The following is a 25,779-nucleotide window of genomic DNA, read 5'->3' on the forward strand; positions in this document are numbered from 1 at the left end:
TGCACTGAATCAGAGCAGCGGTCTAGCTAGTCTGGTGTGCTACCCACTGCCATATTATTATTATGTATTATGGTATTGCCTAGCAGCCCCACTCATGGATCGAGACCCCATGGTGCTAGGTGCTGTACAAACACAGAACAAAAAGATGGTCCCTGCCTCAACCAGATCTGACCCATGGCCCATCTACTCCGGCATCCTGTCTCGTGGTGCGGTGGGTCACGGCGCGGGGATCATTGCGCCATGACACGGGGTCCAGGGAATAGTTTAAGTCCTTCCTGGAGGGATGCGACCGATGAGCAGTGATGGGGAACCGCCCCTCGGCCACTGGACCCCTCTCTGGTGGAGTCCCACAGAAATCCATTCTCCTGCTGGTCCTATTCAACATCTACATGCAGACAACATGGACTTAAGTACCAGCAATACGCAGACGTTGCACAGCTCTGCCTACCCATCACCCTGCGCAGCCACCCTGCCCACCCCCGTGCGGCCCGGGGACGGGACGAGGTCAGCGCCCGACTGAAGAACAGCTGAAGAGAAGCTGACCCCGAGCAAGACAGAGGTGACGCTGGAGGACGGAGGGAAGCCCGCTGAGCAGGGCCGGCTCCAGGCACCAGCGAAGGAAGCAGGTGCTTGGGGCGGCCAATAGAAAGGGGCGGCACTCCGTCCGCTATTGGGGCGGCACGTCTGGGGCTTCAGCGGCAGCTCGATCGTTTTTTGGTTTTTTTCTTTCTTCGCCGCTTGGGGTGGCAAAAAAGTTGGAGCCGGCCCTGCTGCTGAGGATTGTGCAGCTGGCTGGCTAGGGGACTCCATTCCGCTGGACGAAGACCTGGCCTCATGACTCAGGCCTTCGTCACCGAGCGACAGCCATGTGATAGACCTGGCATGGAGCCTTGAGTGCGTGGGAAACTCCAGCTCATACAGTACTCTGCCGCACGCCTCCTCAGCAAGGCGGGCTCCCGTGAGCACATCGCCCCGCCCGCTGCTCTCAGCGCCAGCTCCCATTGAATAGAGAGGCAAGTTCACGGGCTCGGTCTTTCTCTTCAAGCTTCTAAAGCTCTGGGACGGGGCCTGTGGTCAACATTTCTGCTGCTCAGGCCCCAAGGAACCGTCCACCATCAGGGTAAAGCTGGTCTGTGCAGGAGACAGAGCCTCCTTGTCCCAGCCGGTGGAACTACCTGCCACAAGAACTAGGGACCATTCCCAAACCTCCCCTTCCAAGCACCAGACACACTTCTCTGATCGGCCTTCTCCAGTACAAACACAGTGCGGTGCAGGCATATACAACAGACCCCAGATAGGGCTTCACTGCAGATATAGCCTGGCTGATCGGCGCCTGGCTCAGCCTAGCCCGGGCGGGAGCAGCCCAGCCCAACCCCAGTTACTGGTCCACGCCTCGCTGCTGCGCTTGGCCGCGTGCTGCTCGAACACGCCCGGGGATCTCGGCGCGGCGCTAAGCTCTGATCCTTGTGGGAGAACTTGTCTGCCCTTGCGGGCACATGGGGGGAAGGGTGGGAAGGCGTTGGAGGACTAGAGTGGTTTTAACCTGCATCCACACTGCAAAGTGCAAGCGGCACCCGGCTCTGACCCGCCGGGCCAGCTGGGCGGGGTTTGTGTGTGGATGGAACCGGAAGAGGGGCTGGGGGTCCAGGCTGCAAAGGCTAACTTTGCAGTGAAGACCTGCCCTTCACCTGGGAACTCGCCTTGCGCTTTGATTCCCTTTGGGGAGCGTGCTCAGAGCCCTGTGGGGGCGTGGAGACCTCAGAGCTCTGGGGTTTCTGAAAGGGCAGCTACAGTCAGAGCAGGTGGTTTCCAGCTAGCACAAGGCCCCCGAGCCACAGAGGAGCCTGTTTCCAGAGCGGCCGCAGAGAGAGGAGATGGGTCTCTGCAGCCCAGACTCAGCCGGGCTCAGGTCAAACTTCGCGAGGAGAGCGGGACTCTGCACCGAGCACCTGAATCGCTAATAGCGAGGGAGGCAGCATCATGGCGCTGGTGGGACTTACCCCAAGGTTAAACTTGGCCCTGCTGCAACTCCGTTAGCATCCTGCATCGGGGCTGCTCAGAGCCCACTGGCCGTCCCCCGGGGGCTTGATTCTTGGTGATGCTAAGAGCCTTTTAGGCTGCTTCGGGAATGTACAGCCCTGCCCGAGCATCCCCTTCACCCATGTGGGGGACTCCCCACCCGGTGGATCTGGTGGAAGGGGCAGGCTCTGCTCCCACAGGGGGTGGAGGAGTGGCATGGCTAGAATGCCCCGCGCTGCAGCTGTTCTCTGCTTCCCAGGGGCCATTGAGGTAGAGCCGCCCTGAGGCAGCTCTAACTTGGATCAGAAGCCAGGCAGGGCCCAGACTATGGGGAGCACAAAGGTAGTTTAAAGGCGCCCCCACCATTTTTACCCAAGGCAGGGGAATGGGGTAACTGAGAATCAAGCGTGAGGGGAGGGGTCTAAGCTGGTGTCACTGACACCAATGATATAATGGACACCGACGAGCCGCTGGCTCAGACTCTGTCTGGATTCACTTGCCGCTAAGTGTGCACTCCAGGCAGCACAGCACCGACTGGGTAGGTCTGATATGGGACATCCCCAGCCCAGGCGGTGCAGATGCAGCCAGAGGAAAACGCCAGCCCTGTTGCGCTCATTGGTTGCTCTCTGCGGTAGCCAGTTTCCCCAGCGCGGGGTCGGGGGAGGAGGAAGCCGTTCTGATGGCTCTGCAGAGCTTCCTGTTTCCGGACCAGCCCTCCCCAGCCGTAAAGAGATGTGGCTGGCGCAAGGGAGCATGGCCCCTCAGTGGATCTTCCACCACCCAACCGGGCATTGCCAGTCCCGGTGCAGCCTCACCAGCCCCCATGTGGCCTCGCTCTGTTGCCAGCCCCCAGGCGACGTCGCCAGTCCCCATGCAGCGTCGTCGGCCCGGCTGTGACGTTACCGCGTCCCACGCAACGGCGCCGGCCCCACGTCTTCCAAAAAATACAGTGCAGCCCCATCAAAAAAATAAATAAATAAATCATGAGATTGGCTTTAAAATCCCGAGCTTTTAAATAATAAAAAAGGTGGGGGTGCTCTTTATGTGCCTTTTAGTGTTTGCGCCCTTTGGGTTTCACAGTTTCAAGCTTCAGATTGTGAGGTCTTTGGGGGCAGGGACCGTGTTTTCGCTCTGTGTATGTACAGCGCCCAGCGCAATGGGCTCCTGGGTGATAGCTAAGTAAGGTACTTCGCTGGCCCCCATCACTGTCGGATCTGAGCACCTCCCAGTCTTTAATGTATTTATCCCAACATCCCATGAGACAGGGCAGTGCTATTATCCTTAGGATACAGATGGGGAAACTGAGGCGCAGAGAGATTGCGTGACCTGCCCACGGTCACCCATGGAGTCTGGAGCGGAGCTAGGAATTGACCCTGTGTCTCCCAAATCGTACGTTAACGCCTTTGCCCCTGGATGAGCCTTCCTGTCTGGGATACACGGCTGGTGTTTACTGAATTAAGGTTTGCTCCTTCTCCCCTTGAACTATCCCGCGGCCGTGAACTTTCCCAGGCTACAATCCCTCTCGGCGCCTCTGTCCATTAGTGCTCTGTTGAGTTCGGTGGAGTCAAACCAGAGATGAGTTTTGACCCACTGGATTCTTGCTTATGCTAAGATCCTTCTGATCGCTCTGGCCCCTGAGAATCCTTCCAGTGCAGGGAGCCTCCAGCCCCTAGTGTCGGGAGTGGATTGGACCGTGTGCTGCGGTGTGGCTATTCCTACACTCCAGGGCCCACAGGGGTCGGATTGGGAGCATGGCTGGGGTACACTGAACTGTGTGTATTCTCTACCCCTCCCTCCCCCCCGAGCGCATAGTGGGTGGATGAGGGGTACGGCTGGTGTGCACTGTTCTGTGGCTATTCCCTGCTCCCCTTGGGCCCGTAGGGGGCAGAGCATGAGTTAGAGCAGCCCTGAGGTTGCTCTCACTGATGCCAGGAGCCCCAGTGTCCAGGGAATGCAAGAGAGCGCATAAAGCCACTTAACCACCCCCACCCTGGGCATTCCCCAAGCAGCAGAGCTGGTTCCCGTTACCCCAGGGCTGGCAGTGGCATCTTGTTGCTCCCTTGAGTTGGGCCCGGTTACCCTGAGTTCAGGTCCGGATTCTTTGGCTTGTTCTAGCACCAGGGCCCCAGGCGTTCCCCCAGAGCTGGGCGCATTCCAATCCGGGGTTCTGGGTCTGACGTGCCCCCCTCCCCCAGTCTCTCTTTCTCTTTTGAACTCGGGGTCCTTGAAATTTAGCAAGGAGATGAAAGCGAAACCAGGGAGTCGGGGGCATATTTGCGGCCGATGAGCTCAGCTTGCGGCTGGCTCTGTGGGCTTAGCTGGCCCAGGGACTCCGGGCTGTGAATGAACTCGCTGACGGGGCCTGTGAAGCTTCCAGTTACTGTAAATGGGGGGAGAAGGAGGGGGGAAGGAGGAAGTTTAGAGGAGAGGAGGCAGGCAGGGGAAGGGTGAGGAGAAGGGGTGAGGAAAAGGAAGTAGGGGGAGGGGAGGGTATACTGGGGGAGGTGCAGGGGAAAGGAAGAGGAAGGAGCGGGGGAGGGAATTCAGGGGTGGAGGAGAGAACACAAGTGATTTTAAAGAGCAGAAGTGGCTCAGCTCCTGTTAGGGTGACCAGATAGCAAGTGTGAAAAATCGGGACAGGGGGTGGGGGGTAATAGGCCTCTATATAAGAAAAAGCCACAAATATCGGGACTGTCCCTATAAAATCGGGACATCTGGTCACCCTAGCTCCTGTGGACCCCCCCCCCGTCGCTGGGGTGGGGGGCCTGCAGCCAGGCATCCCTGTGAGAGACGGGGTGGAGCTAGGCCTTGCTTCTTGGCCCAAGTGCCCTCATCCCCTCAAACTGGAGACCCCCGCAAATGTGAGCGCCCGCAAACCTCCTGGGTGTTTAAAATCAGAATTCCCCAATAGGCCAGACCAAACACACGCCCCTTCTACGATCCAGAGCCCGTGGGCACATCTTCACCAAAGATATCGCAGGTCTTTCCCTGGCTCCGGCCCTCAGCCTAGGTCAGGCCCCAGAGGGCTAGGACATGGTTCCCTGCAAAAGTTTCCTCCCCCAAATCGGGTTGAAATCTTGAAAAACTTCACGAACCAATAATCCAGGTCTCCCCCCCAGTTCAGGTCAATGGAAATATTTCGGTTTCAATCATTTTGAAATGTTTCATTTTATTTGATCCCTTATTTGATTGAAAAGCAATTTTTTTTCAACTCTAATTCGCGTACATTTTCGAAGAAGAAACCAGAATTTTCCTTGAGAAATTTTTCATGTCGACACGGAACCTTTTGACAACTTCAGAACTTTTTTCAACATTTTTTTTTTAAAGTCGAAAACCTCTTTCGCCTGTTTTTCTTAGCAGAGATCATTGTCAAAACCAACCCTTTCCCGTGAAAAGTTTCGATTTTGACTAAGATGTATTTTGTCAGCGAAAAAACGGTCTCCTGAAAAGTTCCCGACCGGTTCTTGTCTCAAGCGATGTTAATATGATGGCCAACATTTTGACTGATACACTGGGGATAGACCTGGAAACCTCCAGAGTGTAAAAAATAAGTTGCTGTAGCCTGAGATAGCTCGTGCTGTAATAGACTCAGATCCTCTGTGGATCAGGGACAGACTAGGATCTGTAATAACACACTGACAAGTGCTACGATTTTGGAAGCTAAGCATGACCAAATCTGGTTAGTCCTTGGGATGAGAGACTAGTGGGGGTACATTAAAGTATTTCCTCCCTGTAGCCTCTTCAGCACCAACACACAACTAGGGCTTCAGTGCTTGTCCCTTTCCTCATCTGAACAACACCAAAACATAAACTTCAACCTAAGCTTTCTCTTGCGCTTGACTGTTTCTTTTTATAAAACCTCCTCAGTTCCTAACCTTAATTCTCTCTGGGATGCACATGCCTTTTCATACTCCCAGGCTGGAATTAATAGGACCCATCTGGTCTGGCAGCAAGTGTGAGTCAGCAGAAATAGTGCTGCATTTCTGAGCATGAGCGGTGAGGGTGGTGCAAAGATGATGAAATAGTTCCACCTCTCTGTGCAGGGACATGGCATTGGGGTGACTCAGCAAAAGTAGCTCTACCTCTTGGCATTGGGGTGAATTGGCAGAGAGATTTCTCAGCATGGTCCTGGCATCGGGCTGTGTCAGCAGAAGTAGCCCCGCATCTCTGCGAAGGGTCTTGGTACTTGACAGCAGGACATTCAAACCCTTCAATACTCCTGAGCTGGTAATAAAAGGACCCACCTGCTCTGGCTGCCAGGGTGAATCAGGAGAAATAGCTCTACCTCTCCACACAGGGTTCCAAACCTTGATGTCCCTGGGCTGTCCAGCTTTCCTTGTGTGCTTTGAAACATAATGCTTATTTTTTTCCCCTTTAACAATGCCATACACACACACACACACACAAACACACATGATTTGTTATGCAAACCTTAAACCTGGACCATTTGCCTAGAACAGCAAAAAGGCTATTTTATGAATCTGTACTGCCAAGATCATTTCTGGAGGCTTTTGTGTCTTTGGGGTAAAGGCCATTCAAGAAGTGGCCAGAGCAGTGGAGCTGATGTGATGAATCACTGCAGCGGCATAACTGCAAAGACAGTCCACTAGTAGATCTTCTCTCCTGATCTGCTGACCCTGACAACTTCCTGCCTGGGCTGCAGGGAGGATGGATAGAGACCCTATCAAAATTCCCAGCCTGGTCTCCTGGCAGCCGTGTTGAGGCTTTAAAAAGCCTGTTGCATCGTGGCTGAAATGTAAGATCTGTCCAAGTATGTGTCATAGGTCCCATTCTGTAACAGCCAGCGCGGGACCCTCCGCCTCAGTGGGGATGAACAGCAGAAGCAGGTGTTTGGAGGAGTCGTTGGCCGTGGTGGTCTGGAATCTTTACATCTAGGTCTCCAATTCACTGGCAGAGGGCGAGGGAATGAAATTCATCACCATAGATTTTCAGATGAGGAGGGACCATTCGATCGTCTAGTCTGCTCTCCTGCATAACACCAGGCCATCCACTGGTGACCTGTGTTGAGCTCCTAGTCAAACTGGAGCCGGATTTCCAAAGATCTGGGCTCCCACTTAGGCACCAGAATAGGTGGCCAGGTTTTCAGCAGAGCTCAGCTCAAATCTCCGAGGATGAGCTCCCAGACCATGTGTTGTGCCTTCTGCTCTTTACACAAAACAGACGATGAAGGAACCGTGTGGGCATAACCAAATAACCTATTGTGTTCACTGCATATATACAAACACGTAAGGCCCAGCTCCGGCCACGCCGCTTGCTCTGGCTGGTTTCTGGTGGCTTCTAAAACACGGAACATAATGTGCACCATCAGAGGGCTCTCTCAGTATTTAAAGGGATACCACCCTATTCCTGTACCCCACTGGAAAGTGGGCTTCTTCTGGCAAACTTTTGAAGGGGACAGCAATGCAAGGAGACCCGGAAGGTTGAGGATGACTCCCAAGATTATAAGATGGGAAAGCAGGTTCATGAAGCTATTATGAATATTACAGTAACATCTAGAGACGCTGACCAAGATCAGGGCTTCACTGTGGGGGTGTTGTGCACACAGGAGGCAACACCTGCCCCAAAGGGTTTATAGTCTAAAGGTGGGAGGGGAAACTGAGGCATGGCAAGGAGAAGCAATTAAAGCTGGGAATGGAACGCATGTTTACTGAGCCCTAGCTTGGTACCCTATCCACTAGCCCAGACTGCCACTCCAGGTAAGATGGAGCCAGCTTGCTGACGGAGCCGGCGTGGGAGAGAAAGTTGGCAGGAAGGGGACAATTGTGGTTAAAGTGTGAAACGGCCTAACCACCATGGGAGAGGGCGTGGCCTGGAGAGGGAGACAGGATGCCCGGGGCGGGGCTGGTGCGACACATGTCGTTTAGGGGTTGGGGACACCAGGATAGTGGGGCAGATGATCAAGGAGGTTGCAGTGCCAAAGACTGAGGTCAAGGTGGAGGGTCCCCTGAGGGATTTGAGGTCGGCAAATGGAAGAGGATATGTCCCTTTGCCACTGTCCATTCTTCAAGTGATGGTGCCCTGTTCTGCGTGGTGGTATCCACGTGGGAAGGTTCAGCGTAGAACTGGGTAGGAATTTTCAGTTAAGCTTTTTTTTTGTCAGAAAAGGCCAGTCGTAACTTTCCATGGGAAAGGCTCAATACTGACAAATTTCTCAGTTGGAAAAAATGTTAGGGGGGAAAAACGGTTTTGAAATTCTCAAAATGCTTCGAAATGGAAAATTCCGTTTTTTTCCAGCTCAAAATGACTTTTGGTTTCAAAATTTAAGATGATTAGAGTTTAAAAAAATTTAATGGAAATGAAACATTTTGAAATCATCACAAAGAACTGTTTCGATTACCCTGAATGGATTTTTCAGGAATTTTTGGATGAGACTTTTTTGTCAAAATGCCAATCCCTCGAAAGTTTTTGTGGGAAAGGGTTGGCTTTGACGAATTCCTTGGCTCAACAAAATGTTTGAAAAATGTTTATGTTCTCCAGACGCTTCATTTTGACATTTTCTAGATGATTTTGGTTTCCTGGCTCAAAACACCTTTTTTGTTTTGAAATTTACAAGATGGTGGAAGTTGAAATGAAACATTTTGATCAGCCCGAAGAGAGAAAAAATTTGGAAATTCATTCCTTAACATTGCCAAGATTTTTGACTTTTCACCCAATTCGGGACATGCAAATTGTTTGGAATCTCAATTTTTTTTCACAAGACGGGAAAACCTGTATCCAGCCCAGTTTCGGTTCAGCCTTCAGGCCTTCCAAGAGCAGATCCCCTGGGAGAGTGGGTAGCTTCGACCAGCTACAATGAAGGTCTGAAGCTTAGCTGTTTCAGCAGCACCACGTGGGTTTTGCATTCAGAGCACGCGCAGGCCAGGAGTCTAAGCCATCTCTTCTGGGAGCAACTAGAAGACACAAATCTTAGGCCAGTTTTGAATGTCTCACGGGTTGCATCTAACCACTGAGACCTCACAGTGCTTTGGAGACACATCTCAGTCTATTTCAGTGGTGGTGAATAAAACAGGGCTCAGACTTGGGCCTTATCTATGGTGGGATTTTAAGCCACCGGTGTAGCTACACTGGTGCAGCATAGAGGGGCCTTAAAGTGCATGGAAACAGCCCCCCAGAGAATCTCCCCACAGAGGGGACCAGTGTGGAACTTGTAAGAGTCCTACAGCTACCGTGTTCCCAGCCTCATGGCCAGAACATACTGCACTACAGCTATTTTCAGCTTCCTAGTGGAGCAGAGGATGAGATAGAGCAGCCTTGAGGCTGCTCTAAATGACCCCAGTGGCCAGGCTGGGCCTCAGAATGCAGGGATTGGGAAGGGGTTGATAGCCCCCCTAGCCTTTTTGCTGCCCCCAGGCAGTCCCCGAGGCACAGCTTCTGAAAGGTATGTTGGCACCCAATTCCTATTGATTTCAGTGGACGTTAGGAGCTCAAATACCTCTGATGGTCTGGGCCCAAGTCTCTGGGAATGAGGATGTTTCTCCTAGAAGATCTGCTCTAGGAATTACTCTGGGGAAGTTTTATGGCCTGTTTTATACAGGACACCAGATGAATTCCTCCATCGAACTAGTGCCGTCGACATTAGGAGTTAGGTCAGCTTAACTATGCCATTCAGGGGGGTGGATTTTTAACACCCCTGCGCTACGTAGCTGGGTCGACCTAAGCGTTTAGTGTAGACCAGGCCATAGGATTAGAGTTAGTGAAAATAAAGCCTCATATTTATTACACTAAGAACAAATCTAATCCAACATGGAGCTGGAAGCATTAAAGAAACAGGTTTATGCACAGAAATGGCTCATCTCACCCTATCTGTGTCACTCTGTCTTAAGCTGCTTCCTCATTTGCAAATATTGTGCCATGACCTGGCTGTGTCCGATGTCATCTCCCAGCACCAACCTTTGCTGCTTGGGTGGCTGGAATGGCTTTCGGGGTCTCGCACCTTCTCTGAGGCATCCCACCCCTCCGGAGCCCACTACCCTCTATCTATGTGGGAAGTTGCTGGGACTCGGGAAGCCAAGCTGAACTCTCTTCAGCCTTGTAGGTTTCCTTCCTCAGAGCTCCACTGACCCTTCTTAAGCCAGGCAAGTGTCCAGGCAAGTCTAGCCAGACCTTCTGTCTGACCCTCCGACTTCCTGTCTCCTGGGACTGCCCTGTCACCATTCCCAGATCCCCCTCTCTTGAGATCTGCTGTCCCCTTGACAAACCCCGCGCAGAGGCTGCCAAGACAGGGACCGAGCCAAGGGATCAAGCGGATGAGCTGGCCCATAGCAGGCTATTGTCCTGGGGATTGAATGGTGGGATACGATGCTGCTTTACTGGTGGCCACCAGTCCCAGCACAGAGGAGGCACTGGTGAGGAAAAGGCCTGCCGCCCCTAATTTATTATCATGCATATGTAACACAGCCGCCCCTGGGCCCCCTGTCAGGGATCAGGGCCCTATGGGGCTACCACAGACACGCGGCCATAAAAGGGAAGTCCTTGTCCCAATGAGCTCGCAGATTAAGCATCAACTCCTGTTTCCTTTTCAGTTCCTGTGTCTCAAGAACATCCGCACCTTCCTCTCCACCTGCTGCGATAAGTTCGGCCTGCGCAAGAACGAACTCTTTGAAGTCTTCGATCTCTTCGACGTGCGGGATTTCGGGAAGGTCAGCCTTTGATTGGTCGGATTATTGATTGGTTTCTATTTGGTGCCCGTCATTGTGGCATCTGGGCAACTCACAGTCTTTAATGCATTTTTCCTCACAACCCCATTGCATGGCAGGGAAGTGCTAATATCCTCATGTTAAGGTGGGGGAAACGGAGGCACAGGGCGGCTAAATGACTTGCCCACGGTTCCCCCAGGGAGTCGGTGGCAGAGCAGGGAATGGATCCCCAATCTTGTTCTCGACTCTGAGATGGTGTGTGGGGGAATCGAGGCTCAAAGAGGGGAAGTGTCTTGACGAAGGGCCGCACAGAGCATCAGCCGTAAAGCCAAGAATCCTTGCACCTAGTGTGCCTCTCTAACCACTGAACCACACTCACTCTCAGAGCTGGTGATGAACCCACAAGACCTGGCTCCCAGTGCCGCCCCCCTCCATAACCACTAGACACCACTCCCTTCCCAGAGCTGGCAATAGAACCCAGGAGTCCTGACTCCCAGCCTCCCTGCTCTAACCACTAGACCCCACTGCCCTCCCCTCCCAGAGCTGGAGAAAGAACTCAAGAGCCCTGGCTCCCTGCTCCGAACACTAGCCCCCACCCCTCTCCCAGAGCTGTGGATAGAACCCAGGAGTCCTGACTCCCATCCGCTCCACGCCTTGCTCTAACGTACCCCCACTGCTGTTTAGACAGTGTACAGTATAACCATTGCCCATATCCGAATACAGGGGCACTTTGTGTGTTTAGTGTGCCATAGTGAGACCCAGTGCCCCATTCTTGCCTCTCCCCCATCCACCCACACCAGAGAAATGGAACCTGGTTTTGGTTTTTTCAGTTTCTTTTTACACCTGAGGTTTCTCAAATAGTTTCAGAAAGAGTCAGACTCCTCCCAAACCCAGCTCCCCTGCCCCCTAACCCCAGCCTCAATGAGTCACTGCTAGCACTTAGCAGGTGCCGTAATGAGTGGTTAAATAGCGCGGCTTGAGAAGCCATGAACCGATTTGGTGAAAAATATCAAGAGGGATCGAAACAGACCCATTTGCACAAAAATATTTGTGATTTTTTTGGGGGTGACTTTTTGTCTGTGAAAATGTTGGTGGAAACTTTAGTGACCAATTGTGCGACAGTGCTGAAAATTGTCATGAAAATATTAGTGAAGGTTTTCTTGAAAACTTTAGTGGTTTTTGTGTATGAAAACATTAGTGAACTTTTGGGTGGCGATACTGGTGGAAAATTGTGTGGCGATATTACTGAAAATATTCAGGACACTTTTAGTGATTTTTTTTGGGGGGGGAGGGGGAGATTTGGGAAAATGCACAAAGATTTTGGGGAAAATATTAATGAAAATCTTCAAGAAATACTAGTGAGTTAGGGGGACAATATTTGCAAAAAAACAAAAAAAGTGAAAATATTGATGAATTTGGGGGTGAAAATTTTTACCAAAATTGTTATTGACTTTTTTTTTCAAAATAATTGTCCAACTTTTTATTGAATTTTCCCCCTTTTCTGAAAAAAATACGTATTAAAATGATAAACAAAAGATCTGGAACCCCCCCCCCCAAATGGAGTATTATTATTGTTTTTAAATCTCGTGATGTGTAAGCCAATCTGGTGACTGTTTTGGAACCTGGCTCCCGGTTTTTGAATGCTTGGGGCTGGCCATACTGAATTTATCATTGAAGCCAAGGCCACTGCAAGGCTGGGACATTCAAGGAGTCTTCAAGGAGAGCCGCTTGCCTCCCAGAGCAGCACGATCTAGTGGCTAGAGCAGTGGACTAACCCTCACGAGATGTGGGTTCTATTCCTGACTCTGCTATTGTGAGACCTTGAAGACGCTACAATTGCTCCGTGCCTCAGTTTCCCCAACTAAAAAATGGAGTTAATGGCTCACGGTTGTAAAGTGCTTTGAGTACGTATTTGTTGGACAATAAAGCTGCTCCCTTTAGGGTAGGGGTTCTCACAACAATTGTTTGGTGGCATCAGAGTGTGGCCACCAACTCTCACTGGTGGCTACACTGACACTTTCCCCCTAAAATACTTAATTAACTTTAGGAAAAACAATTCAATATGCACAGAGTCACATCCAGATCACTGTCATTTATATTTGTAGGGGTTTTTGGCAGACTCAATAACAAAAATAATGCTGCCTCCCGCTTTGGCCCCTCATCCAGGGCTTAATGGGTCCTGGGGCTTGCTGTGAAAAGTGATCTTTGTATATTTGTTAATATCACAGCACACTTAGTAGCCACCTGGGAGGCTATGGAAAGTGGTAAGTGATATTAACAAACATACAACTATCACTTTTCACAGATAGCTAGTAAGTCTGCTGTGAAAAGTGATACTTGCATGTTTGTTAATATCACTTTTCTCAGCAAGCCCCAGGACCCATTAAGCTCTGCATGGGGGGGGAGGGGGAATTGAAAGGGGAGGCAGTGGGGGCCCGGGGCAATGGGGGGGGGTGGATGCGAAGCCAGGAAGGCAGCCGGGTCCGGGAGTGGGGGGGGGGGGAAGGGATGATGAGCCCCACTGTCGTGTGGCCAGAGCCTGGAGCTGGGTGCTGGAGCCCAGGGGTGTGTAGCTGGAGTCAGGAGTCAGCGCCCGCCGCTGTGTGGCTGGAGCCAGCGCTCACTGCTGCATGGCCAGGGCCAGGGGTTAGCAGCACCCAGAGCCAGCTCCCACCACCGCGTGGCCAGAGCCCTGGAACAGAGCTGTGGGTCGGCGCCTAGGGCAAGGGATCAGCGCCAGGCGCTGGGGCCACATGGCCGGAGCTGTGGGTTGGCATCTGCTGCCGTGCAGCTGGGGAAGGGGATCAGTGCCAGGGACTAGGGCCGCGTGGCGGGAGCCCGGGGCCAGCGCCCACCACCGCACCGCCGGAAGTGGGGGCCAGAGGTCGACTGAAGCTCTGGAGCCGGGGGTCAGCACCTGCTGCCCTGTGCCCAGAGCCCCGCAGTTGGAGGCCAGTGCTGTGCAGTTGGGGCTGGGGGTCGGTGCCTGTGGCCAGCGCCTGCCACTGTGCGGCTGGAGTCTGGGACTGGAACCAGGGGCCAGCGCCTGCTGCCACCCAGCTGAAACCAGGGGCCGGAGGCTGAAGCCCTGCAACTGGAGGCCAGGGCCGCGTGGCCAGAGCCGGGGGGCCTCAGTACCCGCTGCCCCGCGGTCAGAGCCTGGGGCCGCATTGATCCTGGAGTCCCACCGCTGGAGCCTGACGCCCAACCCCCTCCCCCCAACGTGGATCAGAACTCACCTTGCTCCTGCAGTGTTGTGCCCCACCTCTCTCCAGAGGCCGTGCAGGGCAGCGCATCCAGGAGCAACAAAGGGGGGGAGCGTGATGCTTTGTCCCCCGCCCCCCGCCCCGCCCAGGAGAGTGTCATAGCTGCACGTAAAGCCGCTGGTGGCCACATGCGGCCATGGTGGCCGCATTTGAGAAACGTTGCTTTAGGGAGTGTCCACCTTTCCCCAAGAAGAGCTGACTTGCTAGCCCTCCTGACCCCACTGGGTATGTCTACACTGCACATGAAGGCCAGGTCTGTGGGACCCAGGCTCATGGACTCAGTGTTTCCCAGCTTGACTGTCCACACTGCATCATAAGCCAGTTGCTGGACCCGGCTCGCACTGCACGACGCAGGCTTTCCGACTCGGATCTGTGGCTTGAGCTGTGTCCACATTGTAAAATGACAGGGCTTGGACCCAAGTCACTGCAGGACTTGGGTTCTGACCCAGCCCCCTAAAAGGGGTCTAGGTGCGGAGTGCTTGCTGACCCGAATCAGACTGATCTGTGTGTAGACGAAAGGGGGGCTTGGGCTCAAACCTGAATCAGAGCCCAGGCTTGGGGTACGTCTACACTGCGATTAGAAAACCCAGGGCAGCAAGGCTCAGAGCCTGGCCCAGCTGACTCGGCCTGCGGGGCTAGAAACAGCAGTGTAGATGCTCAAGCTGGACCCTGGGCTCTGAGACCCACCCCCAACCCGAGCTCAAACATCTACACTGCAATTTGACAGCCCTGCAATCCCGAGTCAACTGACCGGGGCCAGCCACGGCCGTGCCATGGGTCTTTGACTGCAGTGTAGACATACCAGAATGTACAGTGTAGACAACATACAGATGAAGAAGAAAAATGCCGTCTATTAAAGGGCTCTTTAATCGAATGAAGAAAGGATCAGCAAGAACCAGCGGCTGGAAGGGAAAAGCCAGACTCATTCAAATGAGAAACAAGGCACCAATTTTAAACAGTGTGTGTGGGGTAATCATTGACAGAAACTCCCCAGGGAAGTGGTGGATTCTCCATCTCTTGAGGTTTTCAAGATACAGCCTTTCTGGAAGATGTTTTAGACAAACGCAAGTGGTTGGGCTCAAGATGGGGGTGACGGGGTGAAATTCTCCAGCCTGAGCTCTACGGGAGCTTCGATTTGAAGCTCGCATGGTCTCGTCTAGCCCCAAAATCTGTGGCTCTGCGAAGGCCGCGTTCTCACTGCACGCAAGACGCGCCTGCTGTGTCTCTGCGGCTCTGGCGCTGCAGCCCGTGTGTGGTTTTTCTTTTAGATCTCGCATCCTGTCGAGGTTGGGCCGCTCGCTCAGTTTCTGTTCTGCTGGGGCGTGGAAGAGGAGCTGGGGCCGGCAGCTTTCTCTGGCTTTCACGGAGCTGAATGGTTGGGTGCGTGTGTCACGTACTGGCCGTGGACTGTGACGCCGCTGCACGTCATGGGGGACGGGGGCTTCACGGTGACAGGGGTGGAGGCTCAAAGTTAGACCCCTGGTGTTTCAGATCTGAGACTCGGGGATGGGATGGTGCAATGGTTAGAGCACTTACTGCCCGGCTGGGTGCAAGACCCTGCTTTGCTACAGGCTTCCAGCATGGCCTTGGGCAGATCTCCCTGTGCATCTGCTCTCCTAGCTATCAGATGGGGATCAAACCACTGCCTTATCTCCCAGGATTGTGTGAGGATAAATACAGATTAAAGAGAGTCAGGTGCGCTCAGATATTGTGATATTTGGGGCCATAAAAGTCTGATAGTATGAGGCAGTGTGGTCTAGTGGTTAGACCACTGAACTGGGAGACGTGTGTTCTAGTGCTAGCTTTGCCGGTGACTGCGGGCAAATCATGTTGCCTCCCCGTGACTCAGTTTTCCCCTCTGTAAAATGGGGATAACAAACCTAGCTTCCTTTGCAAAGTGCTTTGAGATGAAAAGCGCTAGAGGATACTATTATTGCCATAGGTCATCCTCTGACACCAGCGTAGCGGCAGAAATGCCATTTGCTGTTGGCAGTATAGGGCCTATGAGGACACACACACAGTTGACCCAGTTCTGATTCCATCCAGGAGGGGGCTGGGGTGCTCAGAGTGTGTTACGTGTCCCCCGTTCTGTGCCTGAGCCACAGAGACGGTGGGTTGGTTAGAGCTGCAATGAAGCCGCTTCTGTAGCGGAAGCTGGAGAGACTCATGCTGAAAGCTGTGGGGATCCCCGGGTTCAGTGTCCCCTGGGCTGTCCACTCTGCAAGCTGCCTTTTATTTGCCTGGCATTTCCAACTATTGATGGAGGGTCTCTTTACCTATGTGCCACAGTCTAGCATTTGTTAGTTAGTTTTGACTAATAGCTGCTTCTGGGTTCTCTCCCCAGCTTTGAGAGGGGAGTGCAGTGTTTAGAACAGGGCAGGCTAGGAGTCAGGACTCCTGGGTTCTAAATCTAGTTCTGGGAGGGGAGTGGCCTCAAGTGGTTAGAGCAGGGGGCCTGGGAGTCTGGGTTCTATTCCCATTTTTGCCACTGACTCACCACACGACTTTAAGCACGTCGCTTCCCCGCCCCCACCTCCCGTGCCTCAGTTTCCCCCTTTAGACTATGGAGAATTGCCTCTTTGGGATGGAGGATGCCCAGATCAGCATGTGAGAAATTGCCAGTTGCAATCCCATGCTTGATGTTTGAACTGTCCTGTAATTTCCTTTCTCCGGGGATCTCACCTCTGCCACTGGCCTGCTGGATGGCTTTGGGCAAGTCACTGCCTCACCTCCGTGCCTCAGTTTCCCCACCTGTACAGTAGGGATCGTGATACGGATTCCTTTGAAAAGGGCTTTGAGATCTACAGATGAAAAGTGCTCCAGGAGAACTAGCTGTTACTATTATAGCCCCGGCTCAGTTTGCTCCATTTTGAGACCTCGGCGACAGTGGCGCTGGCTGCGTATCTGTAAGGAGACGTGTAGAGAGGAGATTAGAACCTGGTGGGAGTGAGTTTGCTGGGTCTCAGCCCAGATCCTAGCAGGCCGCATCCCAAACCCTCACAACTGGCACTGATCTTGCCCCACCCCACGCTGGCAGCCAAAGAAGAGAGGCTGAAGCCTGACCTGGGCTCTCTCTCCCATGCATGCTAAGAACAGCTGATGCTCCACATTCCCGTAACGATGCTGAGGACGGAGCAGTGTTGAGGAGACCGGGATTAGATTCCTTGCTCTGCCACAGCTTCTCTATGTGACCTTGGGCAAATCTCTGTGCCTCAGTTCCCATCTGTACAATGGGCCCAACAGCCCTGCTCTGCCATCCAGGGGGTGTTGTGAGAGTAAATGCAGTAAAGATTGTGAGGTGCTCGGACATGACACTGGTGAGGGTCAGATAAGCACCTAGGGAAGAGAGCTACTAGTTTACCGGGCTTTGGGGAAATGAAATAGGAACTGCCAGACTGAAAAAGTTCTTTGGGGGCAGGGACTGTCTCTTTGTTCTATGTTTGTACAGCACCTAGCACAATTAACACCTGATCTATGACTGGGGCTTCTAGCACTACCGTAATACACCTAATAAATAATGTACAGTGTCTAGCACAATGGGGTCCTAGGCCAAGATTGGGGCTCCTAGGAGCTACCGTAATACTCCTAATAAATAACAATAACGGTCAGTCTCAGAGTCCATCTAGTCCCATATTCTGCCTCAGACAGTGGCCAGCACTACATGCTGTAGAGGCTCAGGTGGGATAATCTCTCCTCAGGAAAATCTTCTCTTATTCCCTAATAGTGAGGGGTTGTTTTGTGAGTTTCTCTCTCTTCCAAAACATTTAACATTTGCTGGTCTAACTCTGGATTTCCTTGCTGTCCAGGTAAACAGCCAATTCTCCTTTGAATCTTGGCAAATTCTTAGCCATGGCAGTGTCCTGTGGCAAGGAGTTCCACCGGCTAATCACCCATCATGTGGAAAAAGCATTTCCTTTGCCACTGTTCAGTTTCATTCAAAGGGGCCACTTGTGCTGGTAGCCCAACAGGGCAACTAAACGCTCCCCCTCTGTTTTTTCTAGTTGTCAGACTTGATCACAATATGCCTTCTGGTTTTATAATCTATGAATCCCTTATTCTGTATCTGTATATTTGCCTCCTGTTTGCTTCAATCTCTCTTCATAGGAGAGTTCTTCCAGGCTCTTGATCATTCCCGTCGCCCGTCCCTGAAGCCTCCCCATCCATGCACTAGGCTTCATGGTCACTGCTAGTACATCAACCGCCCCGCTGCTGCCTCTCAGTGACTTATGTGACAGTGACACCCTCCCCGGAGCTGCCTCCCATGAACCCTGCTGAACAGGGAAAAGGGAAAAGCTCCCACCGCACGCCCCAGAGTGTGTCAAATCATCTTGGCCAAGAAGGAAGTGGAGAGTTTTGTGCTTCCTCCCAGACAGGCCAGTCTGAGGTGACATAACCTGCACCACAGATCAAATGTCCCAAGATATCACACAGAGCTTATCTCTGATCATCCCTTTCTCCTCCCTGCCCTGCCCCCTTTAAGAGGCTTTAAGATGCCTGTGGACCATTGAGTCCCCAATCACGCCCCACCGCCCTGCTCCCTGGCTCCCTTTTAGCCTTGATTGGAGTAGGGTGCCACCTTTCTAATGGCTGGTAACCGGACCCCCAAGCCCCCGCCTCTTTCCGCAAAGCCCCTGCTCCACCTCTCCCCTCCCCACGATCAAAAAGCAGGACTTCAGGGCTTGTCAAATGACACACAAGCTGAAACCTGGACTGTCTGGTTGGCAGCCCTCGATTGGAGTCACTTGGGGCTTTGGCTCATGGAGAGTCATCCGGAGCCCCGGAGCGAGTTAGGCCCCACCATACGCACCCCAAATACTCACTTCCCTTGCTCCCCAGCCAGCCCCGACGCTCCAGCTCTGTCTTAGGGAAGAAGGCAGGCGGTCAGCGCCGCAAGATTGGCTTGGCAGGATCAGCGCGCTGGGCAACGTCTGCAGGGCTCCCATGTCACGCTGCAGCACAGCGACCTCGTTCTGGGTCTGGAATAGTCATTTTAGCTGCCCTGGCATGTCCCTTAGGGTCACCTCGGTGTTGCTGGATCGAGCCTAGAATTATTATTATTTATCATGATTATGGCCGTGCCTGGGAGCCCCAGTCACGGACCAAGACCCGGTGTGCCAGGTGCTGTACAAACACAGAGCAAAGAGAAGTTCCTTGTTCCAAAGAGCTCACAATTCAAGTAACCCTAAATAGAACTCTGCCGCTGCGCGTCTGGGCCGGGAGAACTGCCCCAGAGTTCGGGGACAACGTCGGGAGCATTTCCTGCCACTGAACTACTGGGTGACCTTGGGCAAGTCACTTCCCCCCTCGGGTCTCTATTTCCCCGCCCACCCTTTGTCTATTTAGATTATAAACTCTTCAGGGCAGGGACTGTCTCTTACTGTGACTCTGCAGTGCCCAGCACAGTGAGGTCATGATCTCGGTGGGGGTCTGTGCAGTGCTCAGAACAATGGGGGGGGGCGCTGATCTCACGTAGGGATCTGTAGGTGCTACTGTAACACAAATAAATAATAACAATAATAAATAATGTTCTTGAGAAGTGAGTGGGTGTCCCCACCTGGCCTTTGAGTAGGTCCAGTTTTGGTTTTGTGTTGCTTTCCCCATCACAGCAGCAAGGGGCACTCTGGAAGCAGGAGTTTAACATAGATTTATATTGCCCCTTTCAATCCAAAGGTCCCAAAGTCCTTAAAACCACGTGTAGAGAAGAAGCCCAAGAATGTGAATGTCTTGGGTTAATGGGGAGTAGGGTGACCAGACAGCAAATGTGAAAAATCGGGACGGGGGTGGGGGGTAATAGGAGCCTATATCAGAAAAAGACCCAAAAATCGGGACTGTCCCTATAAAATCGGGACATCTGGTCACCCTAATGGGGAGCACCCAAAGCCCCCAGATAATTGGTGTGTGTTTGTAGCGATATACGGTGCCTGAAAGAAGATCTGTGTCCGGTGACTTTAAATGTAGAGTGTTCTCCTTATCTGTCTGCAGAGACAGTTGCTGGGCAGCTATTGTTCTGTGTTGCAGTCCAGATGCAGGGCGTTACAAAGGGGCTTTGTGTGTGAGAGACCCTGCGTCTCTGAGTACATGTTTGTCTCGCTTTCATGGAGACTTTACATTGGTTCTTTCTTGCTCTCCGGAATAAAAGCTCCCTGGACAGAAACATTCCTGGTTTTTATTTTTTGTACTTTGGGAAAGCCGCACATTTGGGGATTGAGGTCAGCTGGCCCAGCAGGCTTTGAGGCTGGGAAAATCCTGGGAAGATCCCCAGCCTGCTTCTCATTTTAACCCAGGGCACGGAAACCCCTGGGGTTTAGCACCAAGGGGCCATATTTGCAACCGTGCTGAGCATTCCCTGGGAGTGGGAGTCTCCATTGCGCTCAGTGGATGGGGGATCACTCTCCATTGCTCTCAGTTTAACGTTCTCACGGGGCAACGCTGCATTCCCAGAGCCTTGGGGAGTTCCCATCCGGGTTCTGTGGGTCCAATCCACCCTCGCTGCGGTTCTGTTGCCATCCCTGCAATTGTCCACCTTGTCCGCTGATGTAACACGCCCCTCTCTCCCCTCCCAGGTGATCGAGACCTTGTCGATTCTCTCATGGACTCAGGTAGCTCAATCCAAAGGGATCATGTAAGTAAGGTTGGCAACGCACCCCGGTTGAGTGCTACAGCAAGGAATTTGAATATGCATATGTGGGGTGGCTTCATTTCTCTTTGGAATGTGCTAGTGGTTGGATTAATAAGCCTGGTAGTTCATTAATATCACATGGCCTCTCCTTGCTGAGAAGGATCCTAGTTTATGGTCCTAATCAGGCAGCCTACATGGGTCTAGAATCCACCACCCAGGGATCCAGAGTCCCACACTTGGTGATATCGAGGGTAGGAATTTTCCAATAAATCATTTTTTCATCGGAAAATGCTGATTCCTTGACACCAAAACTGACTGTGAAAGTTGGCCAAATTCTTCCTGACTCGGAAGAAAGTTTTGAGACGGTCAGAATGTGTTGTTTGGACATTTTCAAAATGGAAAAATCCCGGTTCTCCAGTTGGAAACAACTTTTCGTTGGGAGATCGAAGCTAATTAGACAGGTAAAAAAAAAAAAGTTTGTAAAAAAAAGAGAATAAATTGGCCGGTCTAAACAAAACGTTTGAAATGATTGAAAAGAAACATTTCAATGCACCTGAAATGAAAAAAAAATTACTTTTCTCAATGCAGGACTAGCTTTTTGCCCCCAATTCGATATGGGAAAAATTTTCAACTCTCATATTTGCAGGACAGGAAAACCGTTCCCCATCAAACCCTATCTGAGGGCCTAGTCGTGCCTCCCAGACCTTCCCCTCAATTAGAAGTTATCAGCTGTGGTGGTCATGTGGTTAGTCAATGGCCATCTTGGTTGACCGTGACATCTGTCCAAGTTTGCCCACAGACAGCCTCTTGAGTAACCCTTTCTGGCTGATCAGCTCCATGACAGGGACAGGGATGCAGGCAGCCCTGTGCCGCTGGGACATGCGGCAGCAAGGGTAAAACGGAGAGGAGAAAAGGCCAGAGAGACGAACCCTCCTGGAGAGGAGACGTTCGCGAACGAGGCTTGCCCGCGTTATAACCTGATCACGAGCCGGCTCTGTCCTCTTTCAGGCCCTTCCCCACCGAGGACAGCGTCGCGGACAACGACATTTATGGTGACCTTTCGGATCAGATTGAGTAAGTGCCCTCTGCGTCTCCACCAAAAGCCATAGGGGGTGACCTGGAGAGAGCATTGGCTTGGCCCTCAAAAGGGTCCTGTTCCCTGCTTTTCTACTGGGCGCCTCTGCCTCTGTAAAATGGGGACTAGGCTCTTGACTTTGTCTTGCCTGTTTATATTGCAAACTCTTCGGGGCGGGGACTCTCTCATTATGTGTCTGTGCAGTGTCCAACACGGGCTTAATTTGTCATGAAAAAGGTGCCGGGGCTCAAGCCACTTTTTTACATTCATAACTGATGTGGCAAGTCTGGAGGTGCCAGGGCTCAGAACTGCCAGGCCCGGAGGTGTCGGGGCTCTGAACTGCCAGGCTCGGAGGTGCCGGGGCTCTGAACTGCCAAGCCCGGAGGTGCCGGGGCTACAAATTGCCGGGCCCAGAGGTGCCGGGGCTCTGAACTGCCAAGCCCGGAGGTGCCAGGGCTCTGAACTGCCAAGCCCGGAGGTGCCGGGGCTCTGAACTGCCAGGCCCGGAGGTGCCAGGGCTCTGAACTGCCAAGCCCAGAGGTGCCGGGGCTCTGAACTGCCAGGCCCGGAGGTGCCAGGGCTCTGAACTGCCAGGCCCGGAGGTGCCAGGGCTCTGAACTGCCAAGCCCGGAGGTGCCGGGGCTCTGAACTGCCAAGCCCGGAGGTGCCAGGGCTCTGAACTGCCAGGCCCGGAGGTGCCAGGGCTCTGAACTGCCAAGCCCGGAGGTGCTGGGGCTATGAACTGCCAGGCCCAGAGGTGCCGGGGCTCTGAACTGCCAGGCCCAGAGGTGCTGGGGCTCTGAACTGCCAAGCCCAGAGGTGCCGGGGCTCAGCCCTGGCACAAATTAAACATTGGCCCAGCACAAGGGGGGCCCCAATCTTGGTTGGGGTCTGTGCAGTTCCCGGAATAATGGGGGCCCTGATCTGGCTTGGAGTCTGTGAGGTGTCTGGCACAATGAGGGCTCCCATCTTTTTTGGGGTCTGTGCAGTGCCGAAGACAACAGGCCCTGATCTCAGTCGGGGTCCGTGCAGCGCCCGGCACAATGGGGGCCGTGATCTCAGTCAGGGTCTGTGGATAGGGTTGCCAACTTTCTAATCGCACAAAACCGAACACCCTTGCCCCACCCCTTCCCCAAGGCCCTGCCCCTTCTCCGAGGCCCCGCCCCCACTCACTGCATTTCCCCCCCCCCCATTGCTTGCTGTCCCCCACCTTCACTCACTCACACTCATCTTCACCGGGCTGGGGCAGGGGGTTGGGTGTAGGAGGGAGTGAGGGCTCTGGCTGGGGGTACAGCCGGGGACGAGGGCTTCGGAGTGTGGGATGGGGCTCCGGGTTGGGGTGGGGGAGTGGGTACGGGCTGTGGGATGGGGGTGCGGGCTCCAGGGTGAGGCCAGAAATGAGGGGTTCAGAGTGCAGGAGGGGGCTCTGGGTTGGGGGGTGGGGTGCAGGAGAGGGTGCGGACTCTGGCTGGGAGTGTGGGCTCTGGGGTGGGGCTGGGAATTAGGGGTTTGGTGTGCAGGAGGGGGCTCAGGGCTGGGACAGGGGATTGGGGTGCAGGAGGGGGTGAGGAGTACAGGCTCCGGGAGGTGCTCACCTCAGGCGACTCCCAGAAGCGGCAGTATGTCCCTCGGCTCCTAGGTGGAGGTGCGACCAGGCGGCTCTGCGCACTGCCCCTGTCTGCAGGTGCTGCTCCCGCAGCTCCAGGCACCAGCCTGGCAAGCAGGTGCTTGGGGCGGCCACTCCGGAGAGGGGCGGCAGGTCCAGCTATTTGGCGGCAATTCGGCAGACGGTCCCTCACTCCCGCTGGGAGCAAAGGACCTCCCGCCGAATTGCCGCCGCAGATCGCGATCGCGGCTTTTTTTTTTTTTTTTTTTTTTTGGCTGCTTGGGGCAGCCAAAACCCTGGAGCCGGCCCTGCGCAGCTCCCATTGGCCACGGTTCCTGGCCAATGGGATCAGCAGAGCCAGCGCTCGGGGTGGGGGCACTACACTGGCCAACTCTACATCTAGGGGCTGGGGAGCAAGGTAAGGAGCCTGCCAGCCCCGCCAACTGGACTTTTAACGGCCCAGTCAGTGGTGCTGACTGGAGTCGCCAGAGTCCTTTTTGACCAGGTGTTCCGGTCAAAATCCAGACACCTGGCAACCCTAGCAGCATCTGGCACAATCTTAGTCCAGGTCTGTGCAGCACCTGGCACAGCGGGGCCCTGATCTCAGTCCAGGTCTGTGCAGCGCCTGGCACAATGGGGGCCCTGATCTCAGTCCAGGTCTGTGCAGCACCTGGCACAATGGGGGCCCTGATCTCAGTCCAGGTCTGTGCAGCGCCTGGCACAATGGGGGCCCTGATCTCAGTCCAGGTCTGTGCAGCGCCTGGCACAATGGGGGCCCTGATCTCAGTCGGGGTCTGTGCAGCACCTAGCACAATGGGGGCCCTGATCTCAGTCCAGGTCTGTGCAGCGCCTGGCACAATGGGGGCCCTGATCTCAGTCCAGGTCTGTGCAGCGCCTGGCACAATGGGGGCCCTGATCTCAGTCCAGGTCTGTGCAGATATTAATCAGAGGGTGCCGAGGAACCCTTGGGGAAGCTCATCACTTCTGAGAATCAGACCACTTATTTAGGTGCCTAAATATTGAATTTTGGCCCTTGAGTTTGAACATCTGGACTGTTCTGCAAACTAATGGGTCAGACCCGGTCCAGGGCACTGAGCTTCCTTCTCGCTCTCAACTCCCCAGTGACACGGTGGAGGAAGATGACGACCTGTACGACTGCGTGGAGAATGAGGAGGCGGAAGGAGATGAAATCTACGAAGACCTGATGAGGTCGGAGCCGGCTGTCATGCCAGTAAGTAAGAGGAAGGATGCGTTGCTGAGTCCCTGCTGCTGGAGTGGGCTGTACCCCAAAGGTGGCTCGAGGTATTCAGCATGTGGCGATATCCTAGAACTCCTGGGTTCCATTCTCTGGGGAGGGGAGTGTGAGCTAGTGGTCAAAGCCAGGGGCTGGGAGTCAGGACTCCTGGGTTCTGTTCCCAGCTCTGGTAGAGGAGTAGGATGTAGAGGTTAGAGGAGGAGGGGATGGCAGTCATGACTCCTGGAAGGGGAGTGGGGTCTAGGGGGTAGAGGAGAGGGAGTCAGCACTCTTGGGCTTTGTTCCCAGCTTGGCAAGAGAGCTGGAGTCTAGTGGTTAGAGTAGAGGGGGCTTTGAGTCTGGACCCCTGGGTTCGATTACTAGCTTGGGGAGGGTCGTGGGGTCTCCAGCTGGGCATCTGGCCCCCGGGGTTAAGGTTACTGAATGTCAAGTATCTGCACTGTGTCTTCCTGCAGCAGAAGATGACAGAGCTGGATAAGCGGAACTGCTGCCTTCAAGAAATCAGACAGACGGAGGAGAAATACACAGACACACTAGAATCCATCTACCAGGTACGGCAGGTGGGCGGCCCACCAGTCCTGCCATCTCTGCTGGCCACTCGGCCAGCTGGGGGTGTGGACCGTTCCCCCCCGTGACATAGGCAGAGGTGTGAACAAGGGGCTCATCTCAGTTTGGCTTCCCCTGCCCCCTTAATGGGAGGGCTGCGTGGGTGGCAGGAGCTGGGAGGACACCCTTGAAAAGGCCAGGCTGGCATGAAAGAGGGTCAGAGCCAATGGCGGCATGGGGCCAAAGGTCGCTGTGGTGCTACTTGGGGTGGAGGCGGTGACTACAGAGTGTATAGCCCTTACTAGCCCTTTAGTGGCTGCACCATATGTAGCCGTATAAAAGATTCTACCGCCTACAGCTCAAGCAACAAAAGGACCAACTTTTAGCTCCAGACGCTGCAGGTTCAGTCCCCACAGACAACCGCCCCACCATGGGGGATGAGTCCGCTAGTTCTCACCATACCTACGGAGAAGAGGAGCTTTCCCCTAGAGCCCGGTACCAAAATGCCGGGGGTTCTGCAAAACATTTAATTGAGAACACAATTTTCAGTGACCAATTTTGATTTTTCATCAAAAACCTGAAATGTTTTTGCCAAAAAAATGAAAAGAAAAGAAACCACCGCCAAGAGTTTTGGTCCAAAGCTGGACGTTTTTCAGTTTTCTGACCCAAAAAAGAAAAATAAAAAATGTTGGAGGAAGGCAGACGCTTTCCGTGAAAATGTCAACGCTCCAATTTT

At 53.5% G+C, this 25,779-nt stretch overlaps 1 protein-coding gene across 1 annotated transcript in view; it reads left to right on the top strand.

Annotated features, from left to right (window-relative positions):
* Positions 1-25,779, top strand: part of VAV1 (vav guanine nucleotide exchange factor 1) — a 110,053-nt gene that overhangs the window by 7,572 nt on the left and 76,702 nt on the right. The window contains 5 exon segments of the mRNA XM_065419628.1: positions 10,563-10,679; positions 20,506-20,564; positions 21,570-21,635; positions 24,365-24,473; positions 24,953-25,048. Coding sequence (XP_065275700.1) covers positions 10,563-10,679; positions 20,506-20,564; positions 21,570-21,635; positions 24,365-24,473; positions 24,953-25,048 — 447 coding nt within the window.

This window comes from Emys orbicularis, chromosome 19 (assembly GCF_028017835.1).
Source record: "Emys orbicularis isolate rEmyOrb1 chromosome 19, rEmyOrb1.hap1, whole genome shotgun sequence".
Lineage (NCBI taxonomy): Eukaryota > Metazoa > Chordata > Testudines > Emydidae > Emys > Emys orbicularis.